Source organism: Candida dubliniensis, chromosome 1 (genome assembly GCF_000026945.1).
Source record: "Candida dubliniensis CD36 chromosome 1, complete sequence".
NCBI classification, from domain to species: Eukaryota; Fungi; Ascomycota; class Pichiomycetes; order Serinales; family Debaryomycetaceae; genus Candida; species Candida dubliniensis.
Window position 1 is genome coordinate 2,289,575 of NC_012860.1, and position 14,406 is coordinate 2,303,980.

Below are 14,406 nucleotides of genomic sequence, written 5' to 3' on the forward strand. Positions count from 1 at the left end.
TGACTCAATGTGTGAAATGATATTTTATGAAAATTTATTCTGATTATGTAAAATATTTGGAATCTGGGATTATTCTTTTTGATCAACTAGATGTATAATAGTTATTCTGAAGTAATATTTGAATTGAATGGAAAATTATAGTTGTTGGTTCTTGCAACCAAATTACATCTCAACAAGATTTCTACAGTTTATGGAATAAGATGGTCGTGTAATAATGCTCAACAAATAATTGTGGAAACCAAAAATAGTAATTACTTTGTACCCCCCCCCCCCCCCCTTCAGACCGAAGTAGTAACATCATATTCAGTATAGTTCCCATATATATATCGTTAGGAAGATGATATATTGAATTAAATATAAGTATGGTGCTCAATTGCAAAGATTGATGTAAAGAAAACAACATTTGGCAGCAACTACTACCACTACCACGACTTTGCTAGACAAGAAGAAAAAAATACTCTTAAGAAAAGGAAAAAAAAAAAAAGTTCTGATGACAAAAATTTATCAACAACAAGTATATCCAAAATATAATTCACTCATCAACAATCTATACTACTTATCATGTCATCGAATATTTTAGAACAGTCATTAGACGATATAATTGGTGAAAAACAACAACACCAACATCAAAGGAAATTTATTCCTAGTCGTAGAAGAGGAAATCCAAATTTCCGTCGTGGTGGTGCATCCAGTAGAGGTAATCGTCATCATCCTTATCGATCAAATCCTTCAAATAGAAGAGACACTGATTCATATATTCCTAGACCTAGCTCTTTTTCATCATCATCATCAGTACCAAAACAAGTATTAATATTAGCTAATGGTCGCCCAACATTACGGATTAAAAACATTCATCCTGAATTAAATGGTGAAGATTTATCAAATTTATTTTCAAGTATATCACCAGTTGATTTTGTTAAATTTGATGATGATAATGATACTATTGCATATATTTGTTTCCAAAATGATTGTGAAAGAAGTAATCTGGAAGCAATTGAAAAATTTGATGGGAAAAAAGCTATGGGTAAATTACTTGTTGTTGAAAATACCACCAGTTTATTAGATAGAATTGATACTCGAAATTTGAATAATAGAATAAAAATTGGATCGTCGTTGTCTAATAGTTCTTATTCTCATCCTAGAGGAATTAGTTCAGGTAGACGTCCTCCAAGAGAAAGAAAAATTGGTGGTAGGTCTGCTAGACCCGCTAAAAAGACAGCAGAAGATTTAGATAAAGAATTGGAAAATTATATGCATGAAACAACAACAACAACAGAACCATCACTGGAACATACCACTGAACAAGTTGTTACATCCACAAATGATGAAATGACTCTTGATTAAAAGACATAACTATTCATTGATTTGTATAAATGAATTTAGTTATTTTTGTTAATGCAATTGAATTAATATATTATAAAATGCTAAATAATTATACAAACAAACAGACTCTAAAAATATGTCTAAATTATACTTGTAAAAAAAAAAAAAAACAAATATAGTATTAGTAGTAACACTAATAATAAATGTATCATTATATTTATTTCTTTGATTTATCCCATTCCTTGAGTCAATTCAACCATTGAAACATAAAGTCTTCTGGTTTTCTTTCTAAATGTTTTACCATAATATAAGAATGGGAAAACCAAGGCAATTGTAGCAAAATCAATAATTGATAAGGCAATATAAGTATTTTGTGTTCCTGATCCATCTAACCAATAAGAACAAGCAAACGTGAAAACACAAGCCAAAGTATTATTAATAATACTTACACCAACCATACCTTGAATGACAATATCAGGATAAGCATCCATTAAATAAGACATTGAAGTATCACCAATTGAACCCCACCCAAAACCAATAAAACCTAATCCAACATAAATGACTTGCCAAGGCCATTCTCTGGCAGCTCCAACACCAAACATAATTAATCCCACTGGTGAAATGATTAATGTAATCACCAATAAATATAGTCTATATTCAGCTTCCATAACTCCATTATTCCGTTTAGCTAACCATATGACATGATAATCAGAAAATAATCCTGATACAATACATCCAATTACGGCACCAATTAATGTAGCTACATTCATAATTGCTACTCCAGCAGTAGATTTATTCCATGGAGGATTATAAAAATAAGTATCTTGAGTAGTTAAAAAAAATGTCATATAAGTATCTTGTAACCCCCATAATAATCCTGAAAACCAAACTGCTGGTAATGTAAAAATTTTGAAATAAATAATAAATCTTTCTAAATATTGTTTTAAACCTAATCCTTGTAAATAAGGTGCTGGAGTAATAATAGCAATTCTTTGCCAATAAGATTTTTTCTTTTCAATTAAAGTTTCTGGATCAATAGGGACGACAACAGCAACATTATCTTGATGGTCATTATTGTTATTGGTGATAATTTCATGAGATAATTCTTGTTCCATTGAATTTTTCTTTTCCTGAGGAGTAGTATTATCTAGGTTTTTATCTGATGATGATGGATCAGAAATTTGGGTGAAATTTTCTGATTCTAATATTTTAGTATATAATTGACGATCAAATACTGTTTCTTCACAACCGAAAATGATTACTATTAAAGTGGCACCACATATAATGGCACCCCACCAACCAACCCATCGGAAAGTTTGTGCTTGAGCAATATATTGAGCAATCAATGGACCCAAAAATGTACCAATGGAAGTAGCAGAAATATAAATTGTCAATACGGTACCTAATTGATGAGAAAAATATAGATCGGTTAATGATTGTTGTACTTGAGCTTCAGCACAAGCTTCACTCATCCCCACAAATGCTTGTGACCAAATAGTATCAGCAGTTCTTTTAGAAAGAGCAAACCATATACAACCTAAAGTCCCGGCTAATAAACAAATAATATAAGTTATTCTTCGACCATATAATGAAGATGCTGGAGCGAAAAACATACATGACCATCCAATAAATATAAATAATACTCCAGCACCAGTATTCATAGAATCATAGGAAATCCCATATATTTCATTCAATGAATCTTGAGTAGCACCAGCATCATTTGAAGTTGCCGCAGTTAATGCCGTTATAAATGATAATAATATCAATTGAGCAAATTTACGTATTGGTGACCAATTTAATGGATCATTAGGTGATGATGTTGGTTGAGGCATTAATACTAACCCAGTTTTCGGGTCACGTTTTAATGATTTATTGGTAGTTATTGAAGATGATTCATCAGTAGTGGCTTTACCAGTTAAAATATTGGTAGTACCAGGAATAAAATTTTCATCATAATATTCTTGAGGAGCAGTAGTATCAAAAGTCATTTCGAAAAAATAGAAACCTAGTAAAAATGATGTTTTTTGATTTTGGGGGGTTTATTTTTTTAAAAAAAATGAATTAACTGTTGGTATTCTAGTTGGGATGGGTAAAAAAGGGCAAACAAAAACAAACAAACAAACAAGTACTGATTATATATATATATATATATTCCACTAGATTTATGATTATAATTGTAAATGAAAAATCTTAGTATGAAAAATAAAGCTATTATTAAGTTATGTCAGCAAGCCATCATCGTGTGACTATAAAGGGTAAATATCTATTATATGAAGATGCCAAATAAATAGTAAGTAAATAGTGTATGCAAAAATTGATTAGTAGCCCTTATTGTAATAATCTTAAGTTAGTTTCTGGAACCCACCCCTGTTAATCTTTAAGTTATTATTATTGTAGTCAATATAGAATTGATTAAAATAAGAAAGAAAGGGAAGAAAAGAAGAAGTTTAGAAAGTTTATTTGGGAGAAGGAATTTGAAAAAAATTTTTTTTTTTTTTTTCACTCACTTCACTCTCATTGATCTTTTGACATATTATAATAATACTTGTGCCGAACACCTAAATATAGCACTACCAAATGAAATAAAATTAATTAATTGTCAAAAAGCAATTTAAAAAAAAGATAAGCAATTTTAGAACACAGAGAAACAAACAAACATCTAATCTTTATTTTTAAAAGAAATTGATTGGCTAATGATCTATCTGTGTATGGTATTGTTCCGTCCTCATGTCATCTCTTCTCTTCTCTTCTCAATTGAATTTTTAGCCTCACCCATTTCTATTCCACACACCACACGCCTCATTCATTAATACGAATTAACTTAATGAAGATTACAGGGAAAATTTCTGTTTTGGCCCCCCCATTTTTCATTTCACACGACCCAACCTTCCCCCTTCGGAAACCCTTTTCTTTTCATTGAAGTATTATTTAGCCAACTTTTAAATTACATTAATATTATTATTGATATTATTTATTATTATTTATTATTAATCAACAGTTAAATACTTCTAGAATATTGTCTCTAAACTAATAAAAAGAAAAAAAAAAAAAAAAAAAAGAAAAACTAACCATGCACAACACAACACACCCATATAGACTTACTTTAAACAATGGAATTGAAATATTACTTCTTTTTTTTTTTTTTCATGTAATCTCTATGCAAATCCTGTATCCAGTGTCTCTGGTTTATGATGTTGATGTTTTTGTTGTTGTTGCTTTTTCCATTCTAATAATGGAGCCAATTCTTCAATTTTCCCTGATTTATGTTGAATAAATGAATGTTCTAATAATTCATCAGTACTAGCTCGATATCTAACATCAACACAAAGACAAATTGATAAAAATTTCTTAATTGAATTAGATAATAATTCTGGTTTTTTCAATTTTGGTGTACCATTAGTAGCTATAAGATATAATGCTTTTAATGGTTCTTCATTTAAATATGGTGGTTCTCCTTCAATCATTTCAATAGTCATAATACCTAATGACCAAACATCAACTTTTTCATCATATTCTTTTTGTTTAACCACTTCAGGGGCCATCCAATATGGCGTCCCCACCATAGTGGCACGTTTATTTCTTTGATCAGTTAATTTGGCACAAAATCCAAAATCAGTAATCTTGACATTACCATAAGCATCTAATAAAACATTATCGGATTTAATATCACGATGAATAATATGTTTCTTATGTAAATGTTGTAACCCCTTTAAGGTTTCAAAACAAATGGTGGCAATTTGTTTTTCATTCAATTTAAAATCATTATTTTCAATGATTTCTGTTAATGATCCACCTTGCATATATTCCATAATTACCCATAATTCATTATCACCAATTAAATATGAATCCAAAAAATTAACAATATTTTTATGTTGACTATCTTTCATAACCAAAATTTCATTAATAATTAATTCCTTACGTGGTTGAGCATCAAGATCCATTTGTTTTATGGCAATCTTACGATTATTATCTTTTATCATTTCCGCTAAATAAACATTACCACTAGCTCCTTGACCAGCTTTTTCAACAATTCTAAATAAAGGTTTAGGATCTTGATTATTAACCACTGTTTTCAATTTAGCAATGATTTGTAAATCATTCAATCTTTCACGTTCTTTCTTAAGTTGTTTAGCCGTCTTGGTCACTGCTGGACCCGTGGTAGGAGCTGTTGGTTTATTTGATTTATCTGTTGGTGATGGCGTTTTCAGCACCAGCAGAGCTTCATTCAATGCTTCTTTAGATTTGGATGATTTCAAATTTAATGGTTTGATTGCATCATTAACTGGATTCAATGGTTTAGTAACTGAATGTGAAGTGCCCATTAATCCATGCATTCCCATTGGTTTTTGTTGTTGCTGTTGTTGTTGCTGTTGAGATGAAGGTGGTGAAGGTTGTTTTGATGCCAATTGTTGCTGACTCTTTTTCAGTTGTAAATTAAATGGTTTGATAAATTGCTTAGCTTCAGCATCAACTTGGCTAGTATTAGCACCGCTACTCTTAATATAATTATTTGTGCCTTGTTGAATCTTAAGATCAGGATGAATTTTAGAAGGCATGGATTTTCCTGAAGATGAAGAAGAAGAAGCCAGAGTGGGTGGTCCGGCTGATGGTAATGTGGGAGGTACTTGTTTCGGAATATGTGATGGTCCACCTTGATGCAGAGATAATGGTTGCTTTTGTTGTTGTTGGGATTTCTGTTGATAATGATGCTGCTTTTGTTGTTGCTGTTGTTGCTGTTGCTGTTGTTGCTGTTGTTGTGATGGGTCATTACGATGCAGACGTTGTTGTTCATATCCAGATCTATCTTGATGGGTTTTATTAGAATATGGATCTGAAGAAGTGGCACTTGTTGGAGGTGGTGGTGCTCTTCTAGCAGGAACAAGTTCTGATTTATTCATCAAATTATTCAAAGGTGAAACACTTTTATTGTTATTGTTGTTACTATTATTATTCCCAGAACCAAGGTATGAAGTAGACGTTGATGCAGGTAGATTGGATGAACCATTTAATTGTGTTAAATGATATGGAGTCGGGGGTTTTGGTGCAGCTCGACTAGGTTTGAATTGTGAAACTGTAGATTTCGCAGGAGGTTTTACCCATTCTTGTAAATTTGCTTCTTGAACATTGTTTTTATTTGACAGATAATTGTTAGGATCGTTATTAGTTTTTGAATTAATCATTGGTGACCCAATTGGTGTTCCAGCAGCAGAATTACCTCCATTTATATCAGAATAAAATTCTAAAACTTCAATGACAGCAACAGGGTCCTTCTTCCAATCCTCATTAGTGATTTTGGAATGTTGTAATAAACTTTTCCAAGTATCCGGCAATCCAGTGAAATTACCACTGGCAGGATCAAATCCCACGTGTACTTTATGAGTAAAATTAATAGGACCAGAAACCCCAGAATTACCTCCAGTTAGCACCGACGATGGAGACAACCCAGATGTTGGTGATGAAGATGAATTACCATTTAAAGAACTATTGGTCAAATGTTGAATTTGTAAATGAGGATGAGAAGTGGCTACACCACTATTATTTTCACCAATTTGTACCAAAGGACATTTTGTGGTGAATGCATCTAGCCAATCCAAATAATCATTATTAGTTTTAACAGATATCAAAATTGATTTATTATTATTTTTAGGAACAATTTCAAATGATTGGGAAGTTTTAGTGTAACCAGAATTTGGTTTCAAATTAATATTACTAATTAAATATAGTGGGAATGATAAATCAGGGGTATTAGTACTAGAATTAGCATCACTAGAATATGGTTCTTGTTTATAAAAATTCAAAGTTTTGTCGTTGATAACCATAAACCGTTTGTTCCATCTGAATGATGTGAAAATACCATCGTCTTTAACATGGACCCAACCAGATTGACGTTTACTAGAATTTATATTCAATTGAATAGGTTTGGTTTGATTTGCAGTTACACCAAGACTATTGGAACTTGTAATAATATTAGCCAAACCGCCAGAACCAGGACCAGGACCAGAGCCTGCACCAGAACCAGAACTTGATCCAGAACCAGTCGATCCATTTGGTGGAGGTGGCGCACGTCTATGGTTTTTCAAATCTGATGTATAAATACTTGTCATTCCTAGGGATTCAATAATATAGCAAGATTAATAATTAAATAACAAGAAACCTAAATGGTTCACAGTATAACTCAAAAGACAAATATACAATATGAAGAATCAAAACAAATTAAATGAATAGAAAAACTTCTTCCCCTATTTTTCTTTTTTTCCTTCCTTTTCAAGCAAAAAAAATTGGAATGTAAAATACTTTACTAGACTATCCCTGACAGTAGTAAACTATTAATATGAAAATAAAATTCTTCAGAAAAAGAAAGTGAAAATGAATTATTTGATTTGAATATAAAAGGAAACTGTTGACGTGTTGTAATCGGTTTCTTGGAAGATTTGGAAATCTTTTTGGGAATTTTTTTTTTTTTTTTTCTTTCTGTTCTTTGTTTCCTTTTTCCTAATAATACAAACAAATAGCGCAGGAAAACCAAAAAAAAAAAATACAAACCAAACGAAATTAAGACTTGAACTAGAAAATGTTATTGAAACAAAAAGGGACAATAAAAAATTGAATAAAATGATAACTTCAAACGAAGGAAAAGAAAAGCAAAGCAAAGCAAAGTAAAGAATGTGGTTTGTATTAAAAGTTTTTTTTGTTGATTGTCAAAGGAAGAAGAAAAAAGGGAGAAGGAAGTAATTTGTTTAAATCTTTGTTTAAAAAAAAAAATTAATTTTTTGTAATTTTGTAATTTTGTTTCTTTTAGTTCGTGTTGTCAAAATGAAGTTTAAGGGATAAAGGAGGAAAAGAAAAAGAAAAACAAAAATAGCGTTATAAAATTCTTGATAGTTCATACTCTTCACTAAATTTCATTCTACTAAGAACATCCACTTACAAATATTAATCTATCAACATTAACATCAACTAATCAAAACCCAATCCTTATCCATCTATTTATTGGTTATGGTCCAACAATTTGACATCAATAAAATAAGAGACTAAAGTTGTTCTAGAAATTTTTTGATCTACTCTACACGCGTTTTTTATTTAGAGGTCCTGCATATAAGTCGTCTAATTTGTCCATTTAGAGAAATCAACCAGAATACAGAATTTATCAAAACCCACTAATGTTCCGTTCCTTTTTGTTAAAGTAAAATCGAGATAGCTTTTGATAATTGATGGAAGAGAGGATTATGTTGCAGTTTATTTACTATCTCAGATGTGATAGATCATTTTTGATTTTTTGATTTTTTTTTTTTTTGGGTTTTGCAATTGTTCTCGGCAATTTATATACAAAGAAAAATCAAGTCTATTTGTGATGGGTTTATGTAATATCGAGAATGTTAACAATTTGTGTGCTCTAGTTGCAGATAGAACAAGAAATAGAGGTGTAATGTTGCCTGAATATGTCTGAAATTGTTTGAGAATGTGCATCTCGACCCACATGGGTAATAACTGGCCAGAACTTGGAATAGAATAAGATCAAGAAGATTGAGCTTCATGAGTTAATCACGTTGGGTTTTGTTGTCCTAGACGATCAAATCTAGTGTGGTATGTAATTGTAAGTTGAATCCAATTTTCCCACGTTATCCGATCATTTTCATATGAGGTACATACAAGCAAGTCAAACTCAATGATGTTTGATCCAATAATAGTTATTGTTGTGTAACTTACAGTTTTGTCTAGACGAAGACCCCCTCCAGCTTAATACAATACGAATCAAATCAAATCAAATCAAATAATAAAAAATTATGTCTATAATGACAATTAAAACAAGAAGGCGTTGATAAGTTAAACCTTACGAACAAACAAAGGGGTCCTGACACAAAACTTGACCACGCCATTTAGCACGAAAACAAGAACACAATACCATACAAGAGCGCATCTAGTTTTTTTTGGTTATACCATTGTTTGTTCTTTTGTTTATTGTGGTTGCATTTTTTGATTGGATGGATAGGATTATTTTTTCACTTTAATATTTACATTTCTTCTATTTTCATATAGTATTTCAGATCGTCTATTTTATGGTTCTACCACTTTCTTCATAAACTAAGCTCTTTTTCCTTTTTTTTTTTTTCTTTCATTTCGTCTATCCAAACATCCTATAAGATTTAGTTTTAGATTGAAACTAGTTTATAGTTGTATGTAAACCACCAAAAAACATTTAAAATAATTGTGGATGAATTTTTCCTCATTAAGAAAAAACGGAAAATGTTTGCCCCGTGAATATCTTTAGTTTATCATTAACATGATATGTTATTTATAAAGATATATTATATATATGGTGTAGAAACACAACCATTTGTAGTTAGAAGAAAATACCTGATAGTGATACTACACATACATCTTTAGTATTGAAGTTTGATAAAACAAAAGATTCCCTACATGCTAGTATTTAAACAACTAATCCCACAAACAAATTATATTGGAATGGGATTATATAAGAAAACTACCATAAAAACCAAATTGTTAACATAAAATCATAATGACTTAACTACCAAATGGCCATTTTGAAATTAAATCAGATTTAGTACATATTCATCCTTTTGATCCCATAAAACCAACTAAAACAGCTAGGGAAAGAAGGCATGGGAACTTATTGAAAATGTTGTTGATTGGCCAGCATTACAATCTGAATTATGAAATACCAATCTGTTAAATAATCATGATGATTCCAATAATGGTGATAAAATCACAAGTAACATTTGAAAAATAAACATTGCTCAAAAAAACACAGCTTATTTAGATGTTAATGTTATCACTAGTTTGAAATAATGACAACAGGTACCTAGTCATAAGAACAATATTACATATTTTAGGAAAATGAAAAGTAAACAAACTAAGGGATTCGAGACTGAATGTATCAACCCTCAAAGTATTGATGAAGAAGATAATACTAACTTGGAAGATAAATGACTTGGTGACTCAATATATCAACATGGTATAAAAACGGGAACGTTTACGAAAAGAATATGAAAACCACTTAAATGAGTGTAAACGACTTAAAATACTTAAAGATAATTATGACAGGCATTACATTCATCTTTTGCAGTATTTGAAAATAACAAATGAGATCCATACAAGTATCAAAAAGGGAGAAATTAACAAAAGAAGAACAAGTAAGATAATGCCATTATTCAACTTTGCCAATTACTAACAGAAGGCAACAATAACAATACTTGAAATACAGTATAAATAAACAGGTAGCTAGCTAAGTGGATTCTTGATTATTGTGGTTTTGGAAGAAGACACTACTATCGTATAACTGTCACGAATATTTGCAAATGCTTCTCCTAATCCATAACAAGTTAATCCTTGCTTTTCAGAGTCACTAGTTAAATCTTTATGTTCTTTTCTCAATATAGTTATACATCTATAAAAAACTAGTTATCATAATTAACATTGGATGCCATAAATACAATTTTTTTTTTTTTTTTTCTGTTTTTTCTTTTCTTTTAAAAGTCCAGGAATTGATCACGATATGGGTCTTCAACTCCACTTATACCATAATCCAAATCTTTATCTTCAGGATATCGATCAAATTGTGAAGTATCTCCAACTCCAGAGGTTATAGGAGGTTCATATGGAGTTTCTATATCACGTGACAATAATCTTTCCCAAATGACTTCTTTAAACCAGGGATGATTTTTCACATCATCGGATCCACCTTGTAAATTACCTAATCTTTGAGTCAAATCTTTAACAATTAATTTTTGTAGAAGATCCAATATATCTGGAGGCAAATAATCTGGATAAGTAATTGAACCATTTAAAATGTTTTCATAAGTTTTCATTGGAGTTGGATCATAGAAGGGAGTATAACCAGTTAACATTTCAAATATTAATATTCCAAATGACCACCAATCAACTGATTTATTATAAGGTTTTGTTGCCACCACTTCTGGAGCTATATAATCAGGAGTTCCACATAAAGTATAAGTTACATCTTGAACTTCTTTAGCAAAACCAAAATCAGTTAATTTGATATGACCATTTTTATCTAATAATATATTTTCTGGTTTTAAATCTCGATAAATGATGTCTAAACTGTGTAAATATTCAATAGCTAAAAATACTTCTGCAGCATAAAATTTAGCTACTGGAGTAGGAAATCGTTGTGATTTTCTTAATAATGAAAATAGTTCTCCTCCTTCTATATAATCCATAATCATAAATAAGTTATGACAATCTTGAAATGTCCCCCACATTCGAATTATAAATGGATGTTGAGCTAATTTTAACATTCTTCTTTCATCATTAGTATGTTCTATTTGTTTCATTTGTACTACTCTTTGTTTCTTTAATACTTTCATAGCATAAAATCTACCATTATGAATCGATCGAGTTAAATGAACTCTACCAAAGGAACCTGTTCCCAAAGTTCGTAATATTTGAAAATCATTTAATGTATATTTGCCTTTGGTTGTAGTGTCTTTGTTAATATGTCTCGATGTCTTTTTAGTCAATGAAAGACTTGAACTACTATTATTATTGGTGTTGGTGGTGGATTTGTTTATATTGTTGTTTGGGTTATTAATATCATTGCCATTTGATGTTAGGGAATCTTCTAGTGTAGGTGACCCTTGAGCATATATATTTCGTTGATGTTGTTTGTTGGCAAGTTCTTGTAAATTGATATCGTTTAACGACCTAATACTGGTATCTGCTGGTTCCATAGATGTCATCCTGTGTGTCTGTGTGTGTATGTGTGTGTGCCTGATAAACTGTTCTTATAATATCACTTTTTCAAAATAGAAAAGTATATAAAAAGAAAGGAAAGAAAAGCAAATTTGGAATAACGATTGGATATTTTGATTTCAAATAATAATAATTAGAATATATAAATAAAAAGATTCTTCTGCTTCTGCTTCTGTTTCTGTTTCTGTTTCTGTTTCTGCTTCTGTTTTATATTTTAATTTCTTTTAATATAACTGTTTCTTGGTCTTTTGTTCACTCCTGGTAGAATTTTTTTTTTCTTTCTTCTTGTTCTTGGTCTTGTTCTTCTTCTTCTGCGTTTTGGCTTCTGACTTTTGGGCTTTTTGGGCTTCTGGGCTTTTGTCTCTTGACTCTCACAATTTATAAATTAATTATTAGTCGTTCCCTGATGTTCAAAAAAAAAGAATTCTGTTATATTTATTTATTTTTTTTTTAGTCTGTCAAAAAACGGATAAAATAAAAAAAATGTGACAAAATAAAAAAAGAAATTATTGCTTAAACACGACTGGTGCCGCTTAGTGTTTTATTATTGAATGAGTACTATACTTGAAATAGTTCTTTTTCTTTAGTCGTTATTAAGGGAACGGTCTATTAATTAGTTACAACTTTGCGTGACAGTAAGAAAAACAAACTGAAGTGTACATGCTTGCTTCCACCCCAAGACCAAAAACTCGCTTCGTCAAGTTAACAAGTAAAAAGAAGCTGGGGGGAGGAATATAATCTATGTATCTCATAATGATCAACTGATATTAGCAACAACAGCTGCTGGATATTAGAATTACATGGTTGAGAATAGAATTTTCCTGTTTTAATTCTGTTTCCTAAACAATTATTTGATTGTGAATCAAAAATGAATCGCACAAACTCAACACAATCGCCAACACACTGACATCAATAAATCTGCATGAGTTAAATAGCGGCGTATGTATTGTGTAAGTCGTTTCTTTTTTGTCCTCATTCCCAACCACTTATCATCATCATTCATCACCACCTCGGATCTTTCAAAGTTACCAAAGTTGCTCGAATGACTAGAACTAGCTAGATAGGAACTACTAATTGAGGTGGCAAATACTTCTAGAATTTTTAAGGAAACATTATTATGAACCGGAGTAGTTCCAGCCGAGGCATTCAAAGTCTTTAGTTCTGAACAGGTCATTAGTAGTACACTACTGAGTAATTTTGTAGTATTTCTTACTACAAGGAGACGCTTTGCTTGAGCTGTATTTGCCACCAAACTAGCCTAGAAGTAGGTAGTCATTTTAGATCAGTTAGCAAAAACGCAATTTTTTCTTACCCATATATCTCTTGGCGCAAAAGAAATGAAACAAATATTAACTCCGCCACCACTACTAAAAAATTCAACTTCTTTATTATTTACATTTAAACATGAGAGTTTTAATTATAGTAGCAAATATCACTACCAAAAGGTAAATGGAATGATAACAATAAATCGCTTCAATCATCATTCGTCTTTTACTCCTAATCTAGTAAAAATGAGTGTGATATTAATTTCCTCAACGTATCTAGGAAGCATACAGTTACGAGAAAACTAAGTATCTTGATATCAAACGTTTGTTATTTGTTTGTTTAAGTGTAACTTCAACTATTATTTGTAAATGTATAAAATCTAATCATCTGCATCGTGATGATGGAGATGATGGCAGGTTTGAACTTCTATCCTAAACATTTTCTTTCATTTTCCACTATATTGTAATCCATCCGCAAAAATACTTAAAAAATAAAAACAAAATATTATGTTGAACAAGATTCATTTTTGTCAAGATTTTGTGATTTGAACAAATTATTGGGCAAGAATTAGCTTGAATAATTTATGCAATTTATGTGCCTCTATTATCGTCTGGTCTTGCATTATTTTATCTTTCTTTTATTTTTTTTTTAAAGTTGAAATATGTTTTCATCTTATTGAAAAGACCGTTGGAAAAAAAAATTGTCAATATTAGTTATTAGAATTATTGAATAGCACTTGATGTAGGAAAACTATTGTACTTTCATCTTTGATGGCATTTTTGAAATATTCACTTGCATAGTTGTTTTTTTGGTCTCCAACATGTACAAACTCTAATTCATTTCGAGATGTTATTGATATTATTTAAGGCACGATATCGCCTCAAAAGATTTTTTTTTTCACAGAACAAAGACAATTTCTACCGATGAGCTTCCCGGAAATATGGCTTAAACAATATATTGAAATTTCATTCCTAAAAACAACAACAACAACAACAACAACAACAACAACAACAACAACAACAACAATGGTTATCGTATAGATATGTAGTATTAATGAGAGTTTTCTTCTCCAAAAAAAAATAAGAA

At 30.6% G+C, this 14,406-nt stretch overlaps 4 protein-coding genes across 4 annotated transcripts; 1 reads left to right on the plus strand and 3 right to left on the minus strand. All coding sequences in view use genetic code 12, as the record gives it.

The window, feature by feature from the left end:
* Positions 1–561: 561 nt before the first annotated feature.
* On the plus strand, positions 562–1,344 carry CD36_09580 (RNA-binding protein, putative; the record flags this gene model as incomplete). Its single annotated transcript, XM_002417557.1, has 1 exon — positions 562–1,344. One exon carries the CDS (start codon positions 562–564, stop codon positions 1,342–1,344), a length of 783 nt encoding a protein of 260 aa, XP_002417602.1.
* A 209-nt stretch (positions 1,345–1,553) lies between these two features.
* CD36_09590 (ion transporter, putative) lies at positions 1,554–3,311 on the minus strand (the record flags this gene model as incomplete). Its single annotated transcript, XM_002417558.1, has 1 exon — positions 1,554–3,311. The coding sequence occupies one exon, from the start codon at positions 3,309–3,311 to the stop codon at positions 1,554–1,556; it is 1,758 nt and encodes a 585-aa protein (XP_002417603.1).
* Positions 3,312–4,478: 1,167 nt separating this feature from the next.
* CD36_09600 (STE20-like serine/threonine protein kinase, putative) lies at positions 4,479–7,427 on the minus strand (the record flags this gene model as incomplete). The annotated part of the gene is made up of 1 exon (XM_002417559.1): positions 4,479–7,427. The coding sequence occupies one exon, from the start codon at positions 7,425–7,427 to the stop codon at positions 4,479–4,481; it is 2,949 nt and encodes a 982-aa protein (XP_002417604.1).
* Positions 7,428–10,811: 3,384 nt separating this feature from the next.
* Positions 10,812–12,041, minus strand: CD36_09610 (cAMP-dependent protei kinase catalytic subunit, putative; the record flags this gene model as incomplete). Its single annotated transcript, XM_002417560.1, has 1 exon — positions 10,812–12,041. The coding sequence occupies one exon, from the start codon at positions 12,039–12,041 to the stop codon at positions 10,812–10,814; it is 1,230 nt and encodes a 409-aa protein (XP_002417605.1).
* Positions 12,042–14,406: the final 2,365 nt, after the last annotated feature.